The sequence below is a fragment of the Amphiura filiformis genome, chromosome 1 (genome assembly GCF_039555335.1).
Source record: "Amphiura filiformis chromosome 1, Afil_fr2py, whole genome shotgun sequence".
In the NCBI taxonomy this organism is placed as follows: Eukaryota; Metazoa; Echinodermata; class Ophiuroidea; order Amphilepidida; family Amphiuridae; genus Amphiura; species Amphiura filiformis.
Window position 1 is genome coordinate 46,089,096 of NC_092628.1, and position 21,289 is coordinate 46,110,384.

Sequence of the window (21,289 nt, forward strand, 5' to 3'; positions counted from 1 at the left end):
CTAATATGTAGGTGAGAGATATAGCTAACTTGAGCTTGGCATCAAATCTGAGGATGATCTTCAAATCATGCTACAGTTTTACCATGACCTGGGGGTCATCATATACTATGGCAACAACGGTAGCGGTAGATGAGTCGTTACGTAATACTGTCATCCTTAAACCACAATGGTTGGTTGATGTCTTCAGGAAGGTTATTACCGTCAATGATATTGATGAACAGGTATGGCTTCTTAACCTTGGCAATGAAGAGTAAAATACTTAATCTAAAAACAACTTTTTCCGTCAAAAGACAAAAAATTAAATACAAGTCCCAATTCCATAAAATTACAGCACTTTCTTTTTCCAATAACAATTTCATAGGGGCTGCAGCAAATTTACATGTTGCTTAATATTAATCCAAACTGGGGCATGTAGCACAAAAATTGGGAGCCATTCCAGTTTTGAAATTAATTGCCAAAAATAGGTTTAGATTTTTAGATTGATTTCAGATCACCCATTGCATGGTTCTGTCATACGCGAGGAGAGCCTAGATCTGGCAGCATACATGAATGAGAATTGAACCAGTCATATAATGTTGTGTAAAGTTGCATAATGCTTCCTTTAATTGTATTGCCATTAGAGACTCTCCTTGCATATGGCAGAACCATGCAATGGCCGAATGGGATCAATTAACTCTTAATTAAGTCTTTAAAGAAACAAAGACTGATTCAATTTCTATTCATGTATGTTGCCAGTTCGAGACTCTCAATGGGTGAATGGGCACAGTAATGTGGACATTGCAGAAGTCTGAGATTATTATTACAACCTAAAATACAACCTACATGCAAAACAGAATTCTTTTATTTGGTTTGTTCTGTGTTTAATTTCAATACTTTGATTTTGATAATCCAATCTTGGAAAAATTCAAATAAATTCATCTCATTCATTAATTTTGATTGGTTTTGAAAACAGTATAAGTAAATTGATTTAAAAAAAAGGAAAAACATGTCTTGCACCTTGATTTGGTTTTAAACTTTTGTTTGTTTAATCTAACCATTTATAATATTGTTTGTTGATTGCACCTTGATTTGGTTTTAAACTTTTGTTTGTTTAACCTAACCATATATAATATTGTTTGTTGATTGTTTATTATTAGTGGGCCAAATTTTCTGAATCCTGGAATAAACTAGATGAGGAGGGCATTCTTGAAGACAAACTAATCAACCATATGTGGAGAGAGATCATGGAACAGAAACCTGCTCTAATTGGACTCATGGAGAAATTTGACTTGCTTTGTGAACGAATTCCACCCAAAAAGGTATGATATTGTTCAGTATCAGTTTATTTCACAAAGATATAAAAAGATTGTTTCCAATAATGTTTTTGTTTTTTGTCAAGGCACAGCCAGCCAGGTCAAAATGTCACCGTCCATCACGAAACACTTGTAAATTTGGCCCCTGGTCAATTTTGTTTTTTTCTGTGTTTAGAAAATATATATCATAAGCTTTTCAGTGATATATCATTTGACTTCAAACGATATCCAGAAGCAGAGTTATGGTTTGTTAAACTTTGCTCCTTCAGCAAAAGGGTACACTATTTCGGTGCTACATTATTGCTCTTTTTCCACATTGCTGGTAATCCTTAAACAATGCCTTCATTTGATTTAAAAGTCACCAATGGTCATTGGTCAACAAAGTGACAAGTCCATAACAACTTCATATGACTACTATTGATGCAGATGATCATGTGTGTCACACATTGAAAATTCATGGTTAGTGAATTTGTGTGCTGAGATTCAGTTTCAACTTTTATTTTTGTACCAAACAGAGCAAGAGCAAATCCACCCAGTCGTCAGCAGGCAAGAGTTTCTTTGTGCCTTGCCGTCTACGAGAGGGCCCCAACAGAGAAGACTTACTGGCCGATGCCAAGAAGTATATCACTTTTTATCTCACATTTGGAGGATTTCTACCAGGTAAATGAGATTGAGTGTGTGTAACATCAGGTGGATGGGATTTGCATTGATGGGTGGGGTGGGTGGGGTGTGTTTTGAACTGGATACAAAGCAAGAATACAATATTTGATACACATTCTTTAAAGGTCTGTGACCCGATCGACAGCCTCATTCATCAAAACTGAGATCTTGGTATCAGAAGAAAGCTCATATTTTTTCATTACCCCAGTGAAATTTAACGCCGAAGGTATGTTTCGTTTAAATGGTGTTAAGAAAAATGTGGTGATTTGTGGTTACCACCCACACCGGAAGTGGGGTATTGTTATGCACGTTTATGCTCCTCATGTCAAAACCGCTGCTCATAATTTTGAAAGATTGTTTTAATGGTAGGCCTCAATCTAAGATAGAAAACAGAACATGAAAGATCGGACCACACCTCTTTAAAAATGAAGACATTTTGACATAGGGGGCATACCATGCCATCCTGGGCCAAATCAGGAATAATTGAGACCTGTTCTCATGGAAAGTTTGCCGGGGAAGATATGGTTCATTGTACTTGACAGAAAACAATAAAAAACAAAAGAATTTTTCATTAAAATATTGACTTTTGAAGATCAAGTGATGGAGCAAAAGGTTGCTATGGAGCAACCCTGATGAGTTATGTATCATTTTAAGGGGTACTACACCTGCCCAATTTTGTGCCTATTTTTGCATTTTTCTCAAAAATTATAGCGCATTGGTGACAAGTAAGATATGTATATTATAGGGGCAAGGACTACAACTACTGCACTGGAAATTTTATTTCAACACAGACAATAGTTGTGGAGTTACAGTCAAAAATGAGGGAAAACCAATATTTGATCAATAAATCAATAACTACTTGCCTTGAGTTGCTGAATTTTCAGTGCAGTAGTTGTAGTCCTTGCCCTATAATATACATACCTTACTTGTCACCAATGCACTATAATTTTTAAGAAAAATGCAAAAATAGGCACAAAATTGGCCAGGGTGTAGTACCCCCTTAAAGCTTACGGTCCAGAGAAAATTAATCTGGACATAACTCAAAATAAACAGTTATTTAAATCTTCAGGCAATTTTGCTTGGAGCTTCCCTATACAAAGTATAGAGAAGTACACATTTTCAGGAAATGTTGACGCAGTTCAGGAAATTATGTCAGTGCTTGTTTTATACCTGAATAAAAAATTTGCAACTTTCCTCTCAGTTTATGGGAACAGGTCTCGATTATTGTTTCACATGTGTACTTTCTGTTGGTAATAACAGAATTCAATTATATACTTTCAGATGGTCTGTTTCATCGCATTTTAACACGAGCTGTCCGATGGAGCCAGGAACAAGGTGGTAGGGAACCCAAACTGTATTATCGCCAAGCAAGATTCTTTGTTGATGATAGCCATGATTTTGTATTGGAGATGGCCCCTGCACGTTATGCAAGACTCAAGGTAACAAAAACATACATTAGTGTTATTACAATCATATGCATTCAATAAAAAATCATGCGCAAATCCAAGAGTATATGTTGTAAATGCTTCAATGTATAGAGTATAAATGTATCTCAGGGTCAAATTAAATTTATATTTAAATTCAAAAGACATCAATACAGGTGATATCATGTTTTAATTGCTTTTGTGATATTATTTATTAATATTCAGTGCACCCTAGAATTGTGCTAAATGGAAGAGTGTAATTCTGGTTAAAAAATAACAATTATGAGATCAAAATACCAGATGCGTAAGATTGGTCTTAACCCTGGAATTATGAAAGCTTTTGGGCCTCACAACTGCTTGGAATGGCAAACACTTGACGAATCCGTCGGTGACATCAAATTTTGGTAAAAATACTCAGTTTTGAAGAAAATGCCAAAAAAATACATTTTTTGACCAAACTTGTTCAAGTAGGGCAACATCACAAAACATTCTTCAGTAAAATTGTCGCATTATTAATTTTCAAAAACAAGATAAAAATATCTAGTTTATTTATTTATTTATCTAATTTATTTATTTTCTATTTTGACCAACTTTGAGAAATATTCACACAAAATGGTTGACAAATGCTCAATTTTGTAAAAAAATTTCACCCAAATTGCAACCAATTTTGGTGAAGTTGGTCAAAAATATTTATAAAAAAAAAACAGAGCTAATTCTCCTTCTCATCAAGTAATATATAGCTTAAATTGAACTGATTTTGTAATAGTTGTAATCCATGTGAATTTCTTTACCAGCTAACCATTTTGAGGGTGGATGTGTATGATGATGCAGATGACGGTACTAAACATATACAAGGAGACACAGTCAACCCAAATGCTGTTGCCAAGGTAACACTTATTATGTGATTGTGATATTTTCTATTAAGATAGTTTCTTCTTTTATAGCATTCAATGCTAGATTCTCTTTTGTTGTATATTTCATGTCAAATAAAACTACAAAGTAATGTTTCGATAATATGCATTTTCGATGTAAATGGAGAAAAAGCATTAAGAAAACAGTTTCAACCAATGGGCTATTCTGTTTAAATTCCATACACCCCCTATGGAAGATATGACCTTAATCTCTCATACAGAGGGGGTGAATTTCAAATGTGGTTACCTGAAAGGGTGACTTCATTTGAAAATCTACACCCTTTTGTATGGAAGATTAAGGGCATGTCTTCCATAGGGGGTGTATGGATATCAACTGGAATGGCCCAATGCATACAGCTTTCTTGAGATGGGTTGAATAAATAAAAACCAAGTCAGTAAAAGTGATGAAATTAAAGAAAAACAGAATTGAAATACCATTTGAAACCAATGTCTGGTTTAATGCTTACATGTAAAGCTTGAAATTCCCAATGGGCTGTGCTGTAAAAATATCTCTCCGATTCCTTCCAAAAGATTAATTGCAAGGCAGCAGCTTGTATTGTGCAATTCCAGTTAAGTCCATACACCCCCTACTCCTACGGAAGACTAATAGAATTCAAGTGCCCCCAATTGAAATTCACACTCCCTGTGGGGAAGATTAAGATCATGTCTTGCACAGGAGGGTGTATAGATTTCAAATAGTATAGCCTCTTTTGTGTGCTACATAATTTTTTTATGGAAAATGAAAAGTGGGTCAAGACAAGCAATGATGCATGATATAAGATGGATATGAGGAAGTTGATTGATGAGGGTGTAGTTTTGAGAGTCCTACTTTTTAAAATTGATAATGGGAACTACAGAATGTAATTTTAAAAAGGACATGGAAATTAACTCCATATATGGCACATACATTGCATACTTTTATCACATTATTGATGTGTCGGGGGAAAAAACTAGAAAATACATTCAGGGTAAAAACATGTTTGAATTGATATGCCAAATTTTAATGGCCTGTGTCACTCAATTTGATGTATTTTATTTTAACCTTTGAATTATCTCATGGTACATTTTTATTATGAAATACTTCATTATTATAGGAATTTATCTGTCCATATGTGAAAGTGACAAACTAGTTTCTAATGCAATTTCTACGATACATCAACTATCCGTCCACTTTATGCAAGGACCGATCGTTTCAAAAACAGTGCTATTCCATACTTTATCAATTTATTGAATAAATAAATGCCCGGAACTGTTTTGCATACTCTGACTTTTTAAATCGTGATATTATTGAGCCAATTTTAGCCTTTTAATGGTGTATATTTATGTTTTTGAATGATGTCTTGAATAAATGCAATATTTTATTTTCTATCAACAGCAGTTGCTGTATTTTTCCTTGTTAATATTGATACTGTATTTTTTAATGTTTAATTGTTTTTAATATTGTAAACCACTTGTAATTTGGCCTGAGGGCCATGATTTGTGTGTGAATAAAATATACTATACTATACTATGTACGCAAATAAATCCTTGGTAATGGCAGGATTTGGCACTATAAGCTAAAAAGTTGACCCCCAAAAATGCACACTGGCAGGGTTGTGGCTAGCCCAAGTTGAATGCCAGGCTCCAATTAGAGCGCTGACTTGAGGCACAATCTCTTTGGTGAATGCGAGTGATCAGGGAATAAGCTCCAGGTGTATCACCCCCTAAAAATTTAGTTTGCTCTTCTTATGATTAAAAATCACTTATTAAAAAATGTTTGAAAAAAAAACGTTTCAGCTTCAGTTCCGGGTGGGCAGCACTGGATCTACAACCCTGCTCACGGGCCAAGTGTAGGCCTGTCAAAATCAAAAATGTTACACTAAAAGACTAAATTTCATGCATAAGTTTCACACTAGGATATAAAAAAAAACAGTATCCACGCATTATGTTTATTCTGACAGTACTGAAAAACGTTTTTCATTTGGCTTGCGCATTACAATAGAGAGTGGCCAGTATTATGAATACTTATATTTAACCCTTTTGTATTGATAGGTTCGACATTTTATAGATAGTACCCTAATGGATCTACGTAAGATGTGGATGAAGCGAATTCAATTTGAGTTCTCAGTACAATGTATATGTGGGCGTCGCTGTAAGCATCACCAGGAAGAAGCCTGCAAACAGGACACCTGTATCCACTTCCTTAACCTTGATGAGTGCCTTAACGAGAACATTGTAATGTGTGAACACAGACGAGTACGCACTAACGTATTCCGCAAATGGTTTCCGACAGAGAAACCGATTACAGGTACGATCAATTATACACCTTTTATGCCGCCAGACTCTTTATAGCCATCGTCAAGTCCACTTCTTCAGGCCTTTAATTTGGCCGTCCAATCTCACCTCATTTAACCAGTATTTGTGTATTTTCCCTGCTATTTCCTTTTCCTTCTTTAGTCTGTTTGGCATGTTTTTGTACTTTTTCATGTGTTTTTATTTATACTCTTTGTTTGATTTTGGTGTACTTCATGTATATGCATCCCTTCAATTTATTGTTCATCAATAAATAAAAACCCATTAAGAAGTCGATTAACCTTAAATTGACACATGTCCCATCCCCCGGGCCCCATCATCAATATCAAGTTATCTTTTGAGAAAATTTTTGAATAACAAGATTCAACCACAAATCTTATTTTGAACCATGGTGATAAGTTCTTGTCTCAACAGTAAAATTTTTTATTTTGAATGCAAACTTCCTAATTATAACCCAACAAAATAACCCTTACTTTAATCTAATCTTAAACCTTAACATGCCTTCATCATGTTCTTAAATGTGTGCATTGTATAATGAATTATTTTATGATCATGTGTTAATAACAGAGGGACCTTAAAAATGTAACAAACTGACACAATTCTACTTAAAATTTACAGATGCCAGTTTTCATAAAAATGTCAGTTTTGTTTTACCATCAATCAAATGTAACAAGATGCTCATAATATTTGTGTATTTTGTTTTTCTTTGAACAGTGCCTTTACCAATCACATTTACAGCAGCCAATGAGAAAGTGGCTGAAGAGGACATTCCACCCTGGGTCAAATGTGCCGCCAAGCTACTTAACTGTGGTTGTGATGGTGCTGACTGGGTTAGCTTGGCAAATAAACTAGGTAAAAAACTAGTGTCTCTCTGATATCAACAAAATAAACCTACAGAATGATTTTATTTTATGACATCAATTACAGACAAATTCCATTAACAAAGGAAGCAGAATTTCTATATTTACCTATAATGTGTGTCATTTGTTTTCCGGTTAATTTCTTCTTGTCAGACTTCATTATATTGGTTATTTGATAACTCTCATTTGTTACAGGAGATGTATTTTCCAAGTATAATAGTCTTTTGATTTTTTTTTATGAGACAAGTAACGTTTCCTATTATACCAAAATCTTGCAGCAGCTATTAATAGGCATGTCCACTAAAAATTGAAGTACTTTTAAATTGATTCAGACCTAACTTATTGGATGGGAATTGATGAAAGAAACATTTTGGCGTTTAAATAATCTTAATCGGACGTTTCATTCCAGAGATATGGCCTTTCGAGTGTCACGGTTTTATATAGGGCTGCTAGAACATGTTAAAAAGTTAAAGTCCAAAAAGGAATACTAACAGAAAGTGCAACTTTAAGGTACTTTTTCTTAATGTATTTATTAACTATCTTATCTGGAACATTATATTTGCTTATAACAACATGAAAATAAGATCATCCTGAAAATTTAATCGATTTTGTTGACATACAACAAAAACTATAAGACCTCAAAACCCATGGTTTGTTTGTTGAAACCTCAAGCATGATCATAGATGGCATATGGAAAATATCTCCATAGAGGAGATGAACAATAAGTGCATTATTTCAAATGAAAAGCGGTAGTCTTAAACATTGTTCAATCTTTTAAGGTCAGCACATTTTATCTTCAAAATTATTATATTTCATCATGGCATAAGTTTGGTAACATTAATCACTACCAATTTTGAGAAATTTGCTCCAACTCAAAGGTTATCTTTACTACATTGAGCAATACACTGTGTGCATGGAAGCCATGATGGTCCCCGGTTTTTATACTCCCTATGAAATGGACATGGTAGTGAGAAGTGCACGGGAAGTGCATGATTTGAAATGGGCATGGTAGGCTTAAACATTCTTAAATTTCTTAACATCCTACACATTTTGTCTTCATAAATAGTTAAATTTTATGAGTATGTAAGTTTGCTTGTCTGATTCACTCCAAATTCGGAGATAATTGCGTTTGAACACCTGATGCACGGAATGGTGTCACTTCAACCTGTTGTAGTTCTCATCTCATTAAATTTTTCATTAAAAAAAGTTGATCTCTTCATGCAGGAAGGTCCTCTCTATTTACTGACCAAACAGGAAAAAGTTTGGTGAATGTTTTCTGGTGGAATCGGGAATTTCTTGAAACACCCTGATATAGGCCTACATTTGGATTAAAACAAGTATGTACGCCATTTAACATGCCTGGGATTTCTTGTATCGATCAGTTTTTCCATAGACAATACGTGTGTGAGTGCACGCACACAGTAAATGAAAAATCGTTCTAGTGGAAACTGTATTGAGAGTGGGCATCCCTACTATTAACCAATTGGTAGCCTACCAAATACGTCTTCAAATCATTTGCATGTTATAGAAATGACTAAAACATCTTTTATTGAACACAAAGGGAAACAAATTCAAACATATGTGATGTGGCATATCGAAAGCAGACATTTTTGGGCAGGATCGTAAATGGAGAAATAGCCAAAAATCTGCCTGGGGTGATTTGTTCACAATTTGGGTTTGTTGCAAATTTGTGATGTTATTAATGTTTAAAATATTGTCTGATAGTTTCAGACTAGAATATAACTGGTATCTTGTATTTTTTGAGACATTTTTCAAGATAATTCCTACTCTCAACATTGTCAATAATATTTTTAAAGGCCGATATCTCAATTTCCAATTTTATAATACCTTAACTTACGAATTCAATATCTTCGGTTAGGAATGTCCGATTTCATTGGGGAAAACATTGTGGAGCAAAATATCTCTATATTTAAGATATGTAAAAACCACAAAATTGATAACCTGCCCAAAAGTGTCTGTTTTTGACATGACACGTCACATATCACCACACATGTTAATATTGTATCCACTGCTCACATAAGTCAACATTTGCTTAAACCAAGCAATGAAAGCATAATTTGCCACTTTACACTTTGTGATTTGATGTAATTGCATTTTTTACCCTTTAGGTTACAAGAAGAAGAAAATGCAGGTATTTATGGATGAGATGAACCCAGCTCTTGAACTGATTCTAGATTGGATCAAAAGTAGCGGCAATACAGCTTTGTCCATTGAGATGTTGGTGTCTTATCTAGAACAGATGCTGCGTGATGATGTCGTAGATGTGATACAGAAGGGACAAGGTGGGTCATTCACCGTGAATATTGAAGAGTACAATTGTGACCAGCTCCAACAAAACCCGAAACAAGTCGCCAGACATGATTTTGAGTTACAAGCCTTTAAAGATGACATTCCCATAAAAAGCCAGAAAGTCTTGATTTCATGGTATTTGACTGTGTGAAGATTATTAAGAAGAGGTTTATTTAAATCAATAAATAACAGTTGAACTATGATAATCCCTATTCGATCCTGTGAAAGGCAGGAAACTAATTGGCACATTACTCAGAATAGCAATTTGGTAATATCAAGGCATCGTTTGCAAAATTACCCATATCATGAAAAGTATTGATGCTATTTATATAATTTTGTTATCATTTTAAAACTTATTGTCTAGTGCCTACATTTTTATTCAAATCATGAAATGTCAAAAATGCAACTTGTTCCTGGTTTTGTCAGAGCAGGTCACAATCATCTTGGTTGGCATTCAGATAACTGCGGTAAATCTCTCAATGGTGAACAAAGGGTTTATTCACCCCTTTGTTTTTAATCTTCTCATGACACCCCTTTGTTTTAAATTTTCTTGTGAATAAGTCTTCCTTTCAAAGCAGAAAAGGATCAATAAGTTGTTAAAGAAACAAAAATCTATGGTAAAGATAGCTAAAAATATATGCATATATTAGTGTGCGAAAGCTGTTGTTATTGTCTAGGTCTAGGATTGAACATTATTTTTTTAGAAAATTCAATACATGCCCACATCAAACAACTGTGGGATACTGTCATTAATGTATTGATCCCAGGGGGGTACTTAGTACAAATGACCATACGGGGAGGTGCCGCTAATATGGGTAGCATTTTCGACCTTTTGGTATATCAATGACCCCTTTTTCTAAGCTTTCAATTTTTTCGAAAAATGGCCAAAATGGCGAAATTTTCCAAAAAAATTTGGGAAATTCAAAATCAAACTTGAGTACCCCCCTGGGTATTGATATGAGGATAGTTTAATCAATCCAGTGAAAGAAATGCTTTATGGTACCACTTTGAATTGTAAGGCTATCATACTGGCCCATTTATATTCAAAACTTTGGAGATAAATTAATAACCACTTATTTGACATTTATCCTTCACAGAGTCTGATCTTGCGCCTCCTTCAGTGTTCATAAGTTATAATTGGGGAATTCAAGATGATGTCAAAATTCTTCGAGACTATCTAGAGAGGGCAGGCTTCCCCTGCTGGATGGATATAGGACAAATGGGCGGAGGTGATTCACTCTACTCCAAGATATATGAAGGCATCAGGAGTGCTAAGGTATGTGATGGTCAATGTGTCATCATTTTGTGTTCATATATCGTCGGCAGAGTGCAACACTATCGTAAGTGCAGTAGAATACAATAGCTGCCTTTTGTAAAACACCTATTTTTTGCAGCACAATCCCCTCATCATGCTCATTGTATAAAGTGTTGATGTTCTGTATACTTCCCTGATGGTCACTAAGCTAACCCAAGATATCACCTTTACATGTAGTTGGGTGTTTTCTAGTGTTATTGGATAAAAGTAAGTACCTTTATTGAAATATTGCAAATGGCAGCTATTGCATTCTACTGCACTTAGGATAGTGTTGCACTTTGCAGACGATATGTAAAGTCGTTTGCCCGATTGAGCATAGGATATTGTCATTCATGTGTGAGGGTATGATATTGTGTAATAGCTATGCTTAATAAACTCAGGTAGCTTGGAAACTGTCCAAATAAGTTGCTTTGGTATATCTAATGATCTGATCATAGCTAAAAATGCCTCAGAGCTATGCCTTTGCTGCTGCTGCGTTGCCATAGTCCTCATAGAACCGTCGGCATTCTATTCTCTTGCCACAGCCATTCCACCATTAGTCTACATTCTGATGTTATCAATCCATCCTGTTTTCCTTTGACCAGGCCTGGCTTTTCCTTCTACTTCTCCTTCTATCGTTATCTGAACAATGCTATCTGGACGCCGCTTCCAATGACCATACAGGGATATCTTTCTTTTCTTCAGCTGACTGAGCAGACCTTGTTTCTCTGTGATGCCCACTTTCTGACGGATCCATGACGGATCTTTGAAGGGTACTTAAATGGTTTATACAGATTGTCCATCTGTATTTGAAAGCAGCCAGACTTCTCTGTGTACAATTTTGCTGTAGGGGATGTGCTATTTCTCACACGCAACAAGTATGTTACCTTCCCAGCATGTACCCATTTACATCTGGGTGAAGTGAAGCAAACTGGATTAACTTCTAACACGTTGGCTGCAATTTGACTCACAACCCACTATAACTGCTGAGCCACTGTACTAAGTGTTTTTTGTGAGACTACCATCAGAAATATGATAGTCAATGGAGTTAAGAGGCAATGATATCAATCTATAGCATTTTGGCCGCCAATCATAACTTTGTGTCAAATAATAACTGATGTGTGTATATCCTCCTTTGCAGGTGGTATTAGCATGCGTGACTCCTAAGTATATCACATCAGAGTGCTGCAATAGGGAGATCAACCTAGCAGACCTACTGAAGAAACCCATCATTCCTATAGTATTCAACAGTGTACCATGGCCACCACCAGGAGGAATGGGTCTTATCATGTCAACTCTTATATATGTAGATATGCATGGTAAGTAGCTATTTGATCTGAGCATGAACTTATGATGCTTAACATTACTTTTAGGGGTCAGGGGCCATATCCAGCCTGCCGATCAGTGTGGTTGGCCCTTGAACAGCTCTGAAATGTACAGTAAACATAGCAAACCAAGGTGTATTTGGCGCTCAAACACAAATCTTTGAAATGATTTTGGCCATCCATGGCCCGCAAGCAAATATAGTTGAGAACCTCTGGACTAACCCTAACCGAACTGAATCTCACTAAAGCTCACTATGAAAAGCACTGTGCCTGCATGGATATCACTTGATGCGATGACGCAATCAGCTTAAGTCATATACTTGGGGAATCGCTGGCCGGGCCAGCGAAACCGCTGCTGCCGGGCCAGCGAAACCGCTTTGGGTACAGGTTGGTGATCCTGTGTGTGGCATGCGAGGGGTCAGAGGTTCGAATTCTGTGGGTGCCAGGTGATTTCTTTGTTTTTTGTTTGTTCTGTAACTTCCGATAGCAAAAAACCATGGGTAGGGTTAGGGTTAAGGTCATATCTTCCATATAGGGGTGTATGAATTTATGTTGAAATCAGATAAATTTGCATAAGTTTCTTGAATCTTGATATGAAGAAATGTACATGAAGAAGAGGCTTTAAAAATACTAGTCATGAAATATGATTTTATTCTCAGGTGTGGGAGGCCATGGTGGTTCCGGGAAAAATGCAGACATCCAGAAAAAATACCAAGATATAGTGTCCAAGATTAGACAACACATCAGCCCTATCACACCCAAGCATGTGTTGAGAACCAATATCAGCAACCAAGCTGGTAAATCACCATCGGAATCCAACTCAACAGCGCCATCCAGCGCAACAAGGTCGCAGAATTCTCGCGGCGGTTCCCCGGGACAAGAGAGTGGCGAGAATGGCGCCGGCGGAGATGCGAGAATAGCTCCACGTGCTGCAGTCACCAAATGTGCCGTGTGTACGATACTTTGACGCAGGTGTATTCGGGACTTAATCACAAGAATGCGGTATCCTTTTAGTGAGTGTGGGAATAGTCCCATGTTCATCATATTAAATAGTGATTAGGTGTAAGGGATGAAATCAAAACTCTGTTCCGTCCGGTTACCATTGTTTAGAACAATAGCAACCGGATGGAACCGGTGATCAACCGCCGGTCAAGTTTTGATTTCGTCCCTAAAGAATAATAGAATGTCTCAGAGCTGTCAGGCATGTTCCTTTTGTAGTGCGTATTTGTCTTAGAGAAATTGACCAATATAATTTGTTCTCATTTTTTTAATACAAAATTTGTGTACAAATATATTTTAAAAGTATTTGTTAGAAGAATTGTGGATTAACACATTAAATTAGTGAAATAATTTCATTATATGTATAAAGAAGAATGTAAGTTTTGATGAAAGTTTCAAAAACATTTTGAGTGGGGGATTCTACATTGACATTAAAAATCTTTGTAAGCTCTGAGACGACTATTTTTTTTTGTTCACCCAACAATATATATTTTTATTTGATTAAGTGGTATTAATTCTTAATTTTGGAATGAATATGAAGTGTCTGAACTGAAATAAACGATTATAGGGGATGGAAATAATTATCCTATAACAGGCTTTGCCGTTTGAAATTTGCAGGGTAGCTTTTAATCGCTCTCCTTGAGTGCTACAGGAGACCACTAGGCATGCTAGGAGAGCATTTTAACACTACTGATATTTGTGGTTATTATTGTTATACCAAAGGTATGTGAGCAATAAAAAGCTCTTCTCAGCTTTATTTGAGGGGAGTGATGGGGAGCAATCGCTCTAGCTCTCCTCAAATGGCAAAGCCTGCTATAATTGATCAATTTGATAGATCAGCCAATGAGATTATTGGAAAACAAATTTGATTGTCTAAAAAAATTATTCTTATATTATTATGGTTGAAGTGAAAATGCAGCTACAATAGCAAGCAGATATATTGCTATTTCATTATGTTGTGCCCTTAGGCCAAACAAAATTGGAAAAGGGGAGGGGAAACCCTGCCCTCCCTGCCCTATTTTGTGATGGCCCGTTACTCCAATACAACAACAAATTTTGACCTTATTTAAAAAACAAAGAAGTGTGTGCTAAAATATCTCACTTGTGTGCAACAGAATTAGTGAGAAAAATAGGATAAAATAAGAGATTGCTTTTTTTAGGTGTTGTATTTTAACCAGCTTTATAACCATAGTTTTTTTTAATCCAAGATATGTTTCACTCAGTAGGAGGTTATAATAGTCTTTCTGATTTGAATTTGAGACTGAAAGGGTTAGAGCTGTAAGGGGTACAAGCTTTTGTGAAGGGGTGTTGTGTATTAACGCTGCATGTTTATATAGCCACACCAGGCGTTTTCGTGCAGGATAAGCATTCTGAAGGTTCTGAAGGTTATTATAATGTACACTGCAGAGGTGTAAGAGGTGCAAGCTTTTGTGGATTTTTGTGAATGTAGTTGGGACTCTTATTTTAGTATATTAATGAAAAACCAAAACCAAATCATATCTGCTTACTGCGAAACTAATCATATCTGCCTCTTATTCATTGAAGAGAGTTAAGGGTGGGTATGATTAGTGTGACCAAGCTAGCCTATCTAAATAAACAGTTTATTTACCGTACGAAAAACATAAGACCTTTGAAAGACTGAAATCAAGGAATTGAAATTCTAAGGTAGCTATGACATAAGGCTTGCACAAAATCCAGGAATATGAAAATTTGTTTGCAAAACGAAAAAACCCACAAGAAATGTGGATTGATATTATAATGTTGGACTTGCAGTTGAGCACAGCATAATGTGTGACTTTGTTGATGTGTGCAGTAACAACAAACAAATGTTGCCACTCACGCTGTAAGTTGAAACAAGTACAGCGGATTATATTTTAGATCCAATTGGAAGACCCTTTTTCAAATTCAAATCAGGAAGGATATAGTATACTCTCAGGATCCAATCAAGGCCTAATCATAACATTAATGTAAATCATGTCACCAGATATTTGTGTGTAGTACCAAATTTTACAACTTATGTACTTATTTGATTGAAAGTGCCTATATTTTTTCTTGCTTTTTAGGCAAGATGCAATTTTTGTATTCTATATCTTCGTCTGCTTCACATACTGTCATATCACAAAAGGCTGCCTTTTATGAATTTCTTATCATTGCCATCTAATTGCGATGAGATATACTGTAAAATTAACTATTTATATAATAATTGAGGTATTATCACAATATTACAATGCTCTGTCCATTCGTGAAAGAAAGAAGAATGCTGGTATATTAAATGCAGTATAAAATACAACAATGATAATAAAAATCACACAAGGCAGCTTTTTGAGATATGACAGTATTTGATGCAGACGACGAAATGTATATAATGTATCATAATATATAAACTCTATTTGGTAAACAACTGTGTATTGTATAAATGGATATGAATAGTAAAATTTTGTAGTCAGTTTAATGATATACAGGGTGATATATAGAGATGGTGCACCATCAATATTTAATTGAAATTTATATATAGGATGTTTTGAAATGAATGACTTTTTTAAAGAAATGGTATAACTTAGTGAGAATGGTAGCTCAACACTTGTGAAGAAATGTTTTCTTTTAGTTCATCATGAATATATATCATTATTTTAAAAGAGAATATGGACCATAGAAATGGTCATGTTCTTAAATATCTATTTAAGTTTTCAACAAACGGTACTTGGTGCTTCTTGATATACCTTGATGTGAGTGGTACAAACCCTGTCTAAACACCTTGTTATGAAGTACTGACTGAGTCAGTACTTATGAGAGTAGATGCCCTTGTTACTTAACCCTGTGGACACTACTGGGCATCTAACAGCATTTCTGATTGGTTGATAACTTGAAATGCTCATTTCAATTACCAATTATGACTAGGCATTAAACTATTTATGGTCAAACTTGCATTTGCAGATGATCTTATTAATACCCTCCCTGATTGGTTCAAAATTGGACACAATGTTCATTTTGGCCAATCAGCAGGTAGTTAGCATAGGGTTAACAGGTATCTTAATTTAGCTTCAATGTTCAGAAGATGTTGAAGCACTTAAGCACAATATATGCCAGTTGAGCAAAGCGAAGGATTATGGATGTAATAATAATGATATCAATAGATGCTATTTGAGTAGGTTTGCAATCCAAACCTCTCTGTCAACATGTGGACAATCATGTTGACATGTGGACAATCATGTCGACATGTCGTTGACATGTGGACGATCATGTCATGTGTTAATAATAATAATATGATTACGTAACTTTGTATGAAGCAGGCAGTCCTACATCTTTAGTGTGTGGCACAAAATGTGTGCCTCATTGTGTGTGCAACTATGTAACCTTGAGTGTTAGTAAATGTGTGCTGTGATATATATGAAACAATGTGGGACCAGAGTTGTATTCATCTTCTCAATGGTATTGAAATAGTTCAGTACCGTACCTAAAATAATTAGACCAAATGATGATTTGGGATCAAGCATGCTTTTGCATTCTGAGATCAATTGATCAGGTAATATTTTTTATTTGAGTTTCAATTTTACAGGACAATTTGGAGTGTAAAATGGGTAGATGATTTTATGCACCAAAAATGTGTCCTTTCCCATCAAAAATAAGTTTCCATGTAGTTGAAACATATTAACCAAATGCAAGGATTTGTGATGCTCTCATCATACAAATACATGTAAGTTGGAATCAGCAGGTACTGAGTTGAATTCTGCCTCTCCTGCCAATAACATTCCTGAAGTTATTACATTTTTGATTTGTTTTTTGTCAATTGGTCGATAAAAATTATCTATAATCCAAGACTGAAGTAAAAAAGACTACTTTGCGGCTGACGTCACTGTCAATCAAACTCCCAATGACCCTCGATTTGTTAGTAGCGTGGTTAGTATCATGTAAAAGGAAGGTTTATTTGGTACCCAGTTTGGAGAAAAGGAATCGCAGAAAATGGCGAAATTTTTTTTTATAAGACAAAATGCAATTTTTCTGGGCATTGTTGACATGGTATCTTCCGGAAGTTTCCTAGTATTACCAAGACACAAATTTTTTAAACGGTTTGTATATTACGGTACAAAATTAACAAAAAGACAAGTTGTTTTACCGCCACGTTCAGAAACTCGATCATATCATGACAAGACATAAACAATAGTTTCTGATTGGCAGGTGACGTTGGATGCAAACTAGTGTTTTTATCTATGGCTCAAATTATAGTTCTGTGTTTGTAAATGTTTCTAATTGGGTGAGAGGACAATTGTGCCCATCCACCACAAACTGGTCGTAAAGTCGGCATTTTCCATTTTGAGATACAATCAAAAACAGTATGGATTTCTATGTAAAATATATTAGGAATTTGACCTTTGATGAACCATAACTTCACTTCCAGATGACCGATGAAGCTGGTTGAGGTGTCATTTTAAAGCTGCATGTGCACTCGTTCAAAATCTGCAATAAACAGAAAATGACCTAGGGCCGACTTTACTACCACTTCGTGGTGGATGGTCACAATTTGTTATTCTTACCTAATCTGAATCTGATCCAAACAGTCTTAAGTAGAACATAAGTACAAAATTTGAAAGTCATAAGCCAAATTGCTATTTGTGAATGCTTATAACCCTGGGAGTCTAGCTATACAATTGCAAAATTAGGGCTCTTTCAGAAACATTTTTAGAAAGTTATTTTCTATTGTTTTCTTACAAAATCTCAGCATTTGTTGGGAAAAAGATAAAATTAAATTATATTTCAGAGATTGTGAGAAATTTGGCATGCATTTCTGGGAAACTAAAAATTTTACAGCCATGGGTTTTTACTATTTTTACTTTAATTTGTGACATGACTGTTTGGATCTGGATTTGTTGCTGTAGTCTGTGGAGATCATTCTAGACTGGGATATGGATAAGTGTGGTTACCTCTAGAGTTGGGCGACTAAGTCGCCAATAGTCGTTAGTCGCGACTATTACTGATAGTCGCGACTACGACTATTGAAAACCAAAAGTCGACTAATGCAAGTATATTTTTGTGTTAAAAAATTCCTTTAAAAGTGCCAGTTATTCGCACCAAAACCAACCAAATACTAACATATAAACTGCGAAAAATGTGAAAAATGTTAGTCATTGTCTTACCAATAGTAACACTAACCAACAAGTAATCATAAAGTCCATAAATCATCATTAAATTGGTGTTATTGACTTGTTGTCGAACTACTTTCCCACAAGATAAAAGCCGTCAAAAAACTCAAATTACTTACATGTAGAACTGTCGAACATCTCATTATGATTATAATTTATGCAGCGATAACAGGTGTAGCAGCGTCATAGCGTGCATGTACAGACCCAGGTTGGGTGTTTGTACCAACTACTGAAGGTACAATGTATGAGATTATTTTAACTTTGGAAAGAAACAGCGAGAACTTCTGAGAAGTGTTTTCCAAAAGGGAAAATTTAGGAAAATATTATTAGATTATAAGTACTTTTCACGTAATTTCAAAAAGCTATGCTTATTGTGGTAACAGAATATTTAGAAAGCAACAGGAAAATAAACAAATTAGCTGACAAACAGTCGTAATGTTGCAATGCCACCCCTGTAGCGACAAATGCAGTAGTCTAGATGAGGTCAGGTGGCGTGGGTCGGAGGTGAAAGTTAATCGTACATGCACGATGCAACACGTTCATGAGCATACCATGGAAAATATGCACTGCCGTACCGGCATGTTTACATATTTTCATGCACAGCAAAACATGGAAGCGAACGAAGATCGCTATTGGAATATTGAAGGTTTGAGAAATTATATGAAGTTTCTTGTGCTGTTGCTGGAAAGTGGCAAGTGAATTTAATTGAACAGAAAAGTTAGGCCTATATTACAGCATTTTACAGTCAAATATTTGCATCGCAAACGCGTGCGATACAGTGTAGCAATTTATGTATCGCAACAGTGCTGGTTTGTGTAGCAAACTGTGATGCGATGCCCGGCAATCACGGGTCCTGTAATCATGCATTATAAATACTAAATTGCCACCAATCTTTCACCCGATTTTTCAGTCCAATTTTAACCACAGATAGTCGCGACTATAGTCGTAGTCGCGACTATTTGCTGTCGACTAGGAAAAAAGTGATAGTCGCCCAACTCTAGTTACCTCCCAGTGCCTTTCCTCCTCAGACATTTGCTTTGGTTCTTCTCAAGTTCGGAAGTGATGTATGTGCATATTTCACTGGTCGCCAAATCAAATCACACACGTAATGTTAACCACGCAGAGCGTACACGCACATATATAAGGGTGGTTTATCGGCACACCCACGGAAAAACATTGAGGTCACTACCGAACTTGAAGCAAACCAATGTTTAGAAAACCTATTGCTATCGATCATATGCAAAAATTGTACCAAGGTTTATTTTAAATTCAGGTTTCAACATAATATTATATTCATCACCATGATGTGCCTATTTAGTGTGTGGGACCCTAGAAAATTAAGCAAATTTACCTGAAATGGAATTTTGTGTTTAAAACCCTTTTCTCTAATACTTAATTTATTCCATGCCACATTTACAGTTATTTTGCATTTAGTAGTTGATGTAATACATGATTCTACAAATAGAAATGAGACTCGTGATTATGTTAATTGAATTGGCTCATGAAATATGTGACCTGTTCCACAAGACACAGGGTGTAATGGGAATAATCAGTGAATTTTATTAGTGTGTGAACTTCTTTTATGTTATTCAAATGTATTAAAAATTGTACTAAGAATCCAATATTATTTATAACATTAATATTATATAGAACTATTTGATATGATTTATCTTGTATTGGATATTTGTATACAATGGCTAGGGGTCGGTCACCCACCTTTGCACATTATTTTTTGTGGGACCTGAGAGCATATCAGACACCCCAAATTGCATTCAGAATACGTCACAAGAATGCCCTTACATGCATGAAATGTCAGAATTTTCAATAGATGATCGGCTTTTTATCCCAGCTACACACACTTTAAGTACATATCATTAGATTTGTCAAGTTTACTTTGAGGATTGTTAAATGTCAAAAGTATCAATTATTAATAATTTGCCGTAAAATTTGTATTATATCACCAATTTAAAAAAAAAAATCAAAATTATGTGATATCAGAAGAACATATTCAGAATGCAATTTGGTGTGTTTGATATGCTCTTAGCACAAAATACTGTACAAACGTCACTATCCGAGCCCTTAAATCATGAATTATTCAGATTTACAGGAGCTCACTATTGTGGCCAAGAAATATTTGCAGTCATATGCTTTATCAAGGTGGGAGGGGGCATTTTGAATGTTGATGTTAGAAAATGACTAAATGATATTTTACTTGGGTATATTATATTTTACAACTCACTTGTTAATAATTAGTTTTTACTTTCATTTCATTTGACCAAAGGAATAGGCCTATATATTATGCTTTATTTTTTCTTATGTGTATGTATTCTACCAGTACTTATCTTCTGCCGCCTTCCCTTCCCCACTTAGTATACACACTTAACAAGATTTTGTGTTACAGTCCAACCTCTTTTACCTGTATGCTTTATTTTTTCTTATGTGTATGTAATTATGTATTCTACCAGTACTTATCTTCTGCCGCCTTCCCTTCCCCACTTAGTATACACACTTAACAAGATTTTGTGTTAGAGTCCAACCTCTTTTACCTGGTAATGATGGAATTTTTCACTCATCCTATCAATGCTTGACTGGAGAAGTAAAAAGTGAATTTTGTGGGAATTGTGCATCAGAAGCAGAAGAAGTGCTCAAATTGGGACAATTAGATATCTTTCTAAATGCTTCAAACCATGAAACTAAAATGTGCCAAAGTATTCCTGCGAAGGTTACATTGCTTGAAACAGAGAAACCCGCACAAAGGAAGTCGGAATAAGGGGTTTGACTTTA

At 35.4% G+C, this 21,289-nt stretch overlaps 1 protein-coding gene across 1 annotated transcript in view; it reads left to right on the top strand.

Annotated features, from left to right (window-relative positions):
* The window catches only part of LOC140147773 (uncharacterized), a 58,200-nt gene extending 44,773 nt beyond the window's left edge, over nt 1–13,427 (top strand). Inside the window, 13 exon segments of the mRNA XM_072169528.1 lie at nt 12–29; nt 32–121; nt 123–221; nt 1,137–1,298; nt 1,808–1,952; nt 3,234–3,391; nt 4,171–4,263; nt 6,319–6,574; nt 7,294–7,431; nt 9,569–9,742; nt 10,847–11,025; nt 12,185–12,362; nt 13,028–13,427. Coding sequence (XP_072025629.1) covers nt 12–29; nt 32–121; nt 123–221; nt 1,137–1,298; nt 1,808–1,952; nt 3,234–3,391; nt 4,171–4,263; nt 6,319–6,574; nt 7,294–7,431; nt 9,569–9,742; nt 10,847–11,025; nt 12,185–12,362; nt 13,028–13,335 — 1,998 coding nt within the window. The 3' untranslated portion in view covers nt 13,336–13,427.
* Nucleotides 13,428–21,289: the final 7,862 nt, after the last annotated feature.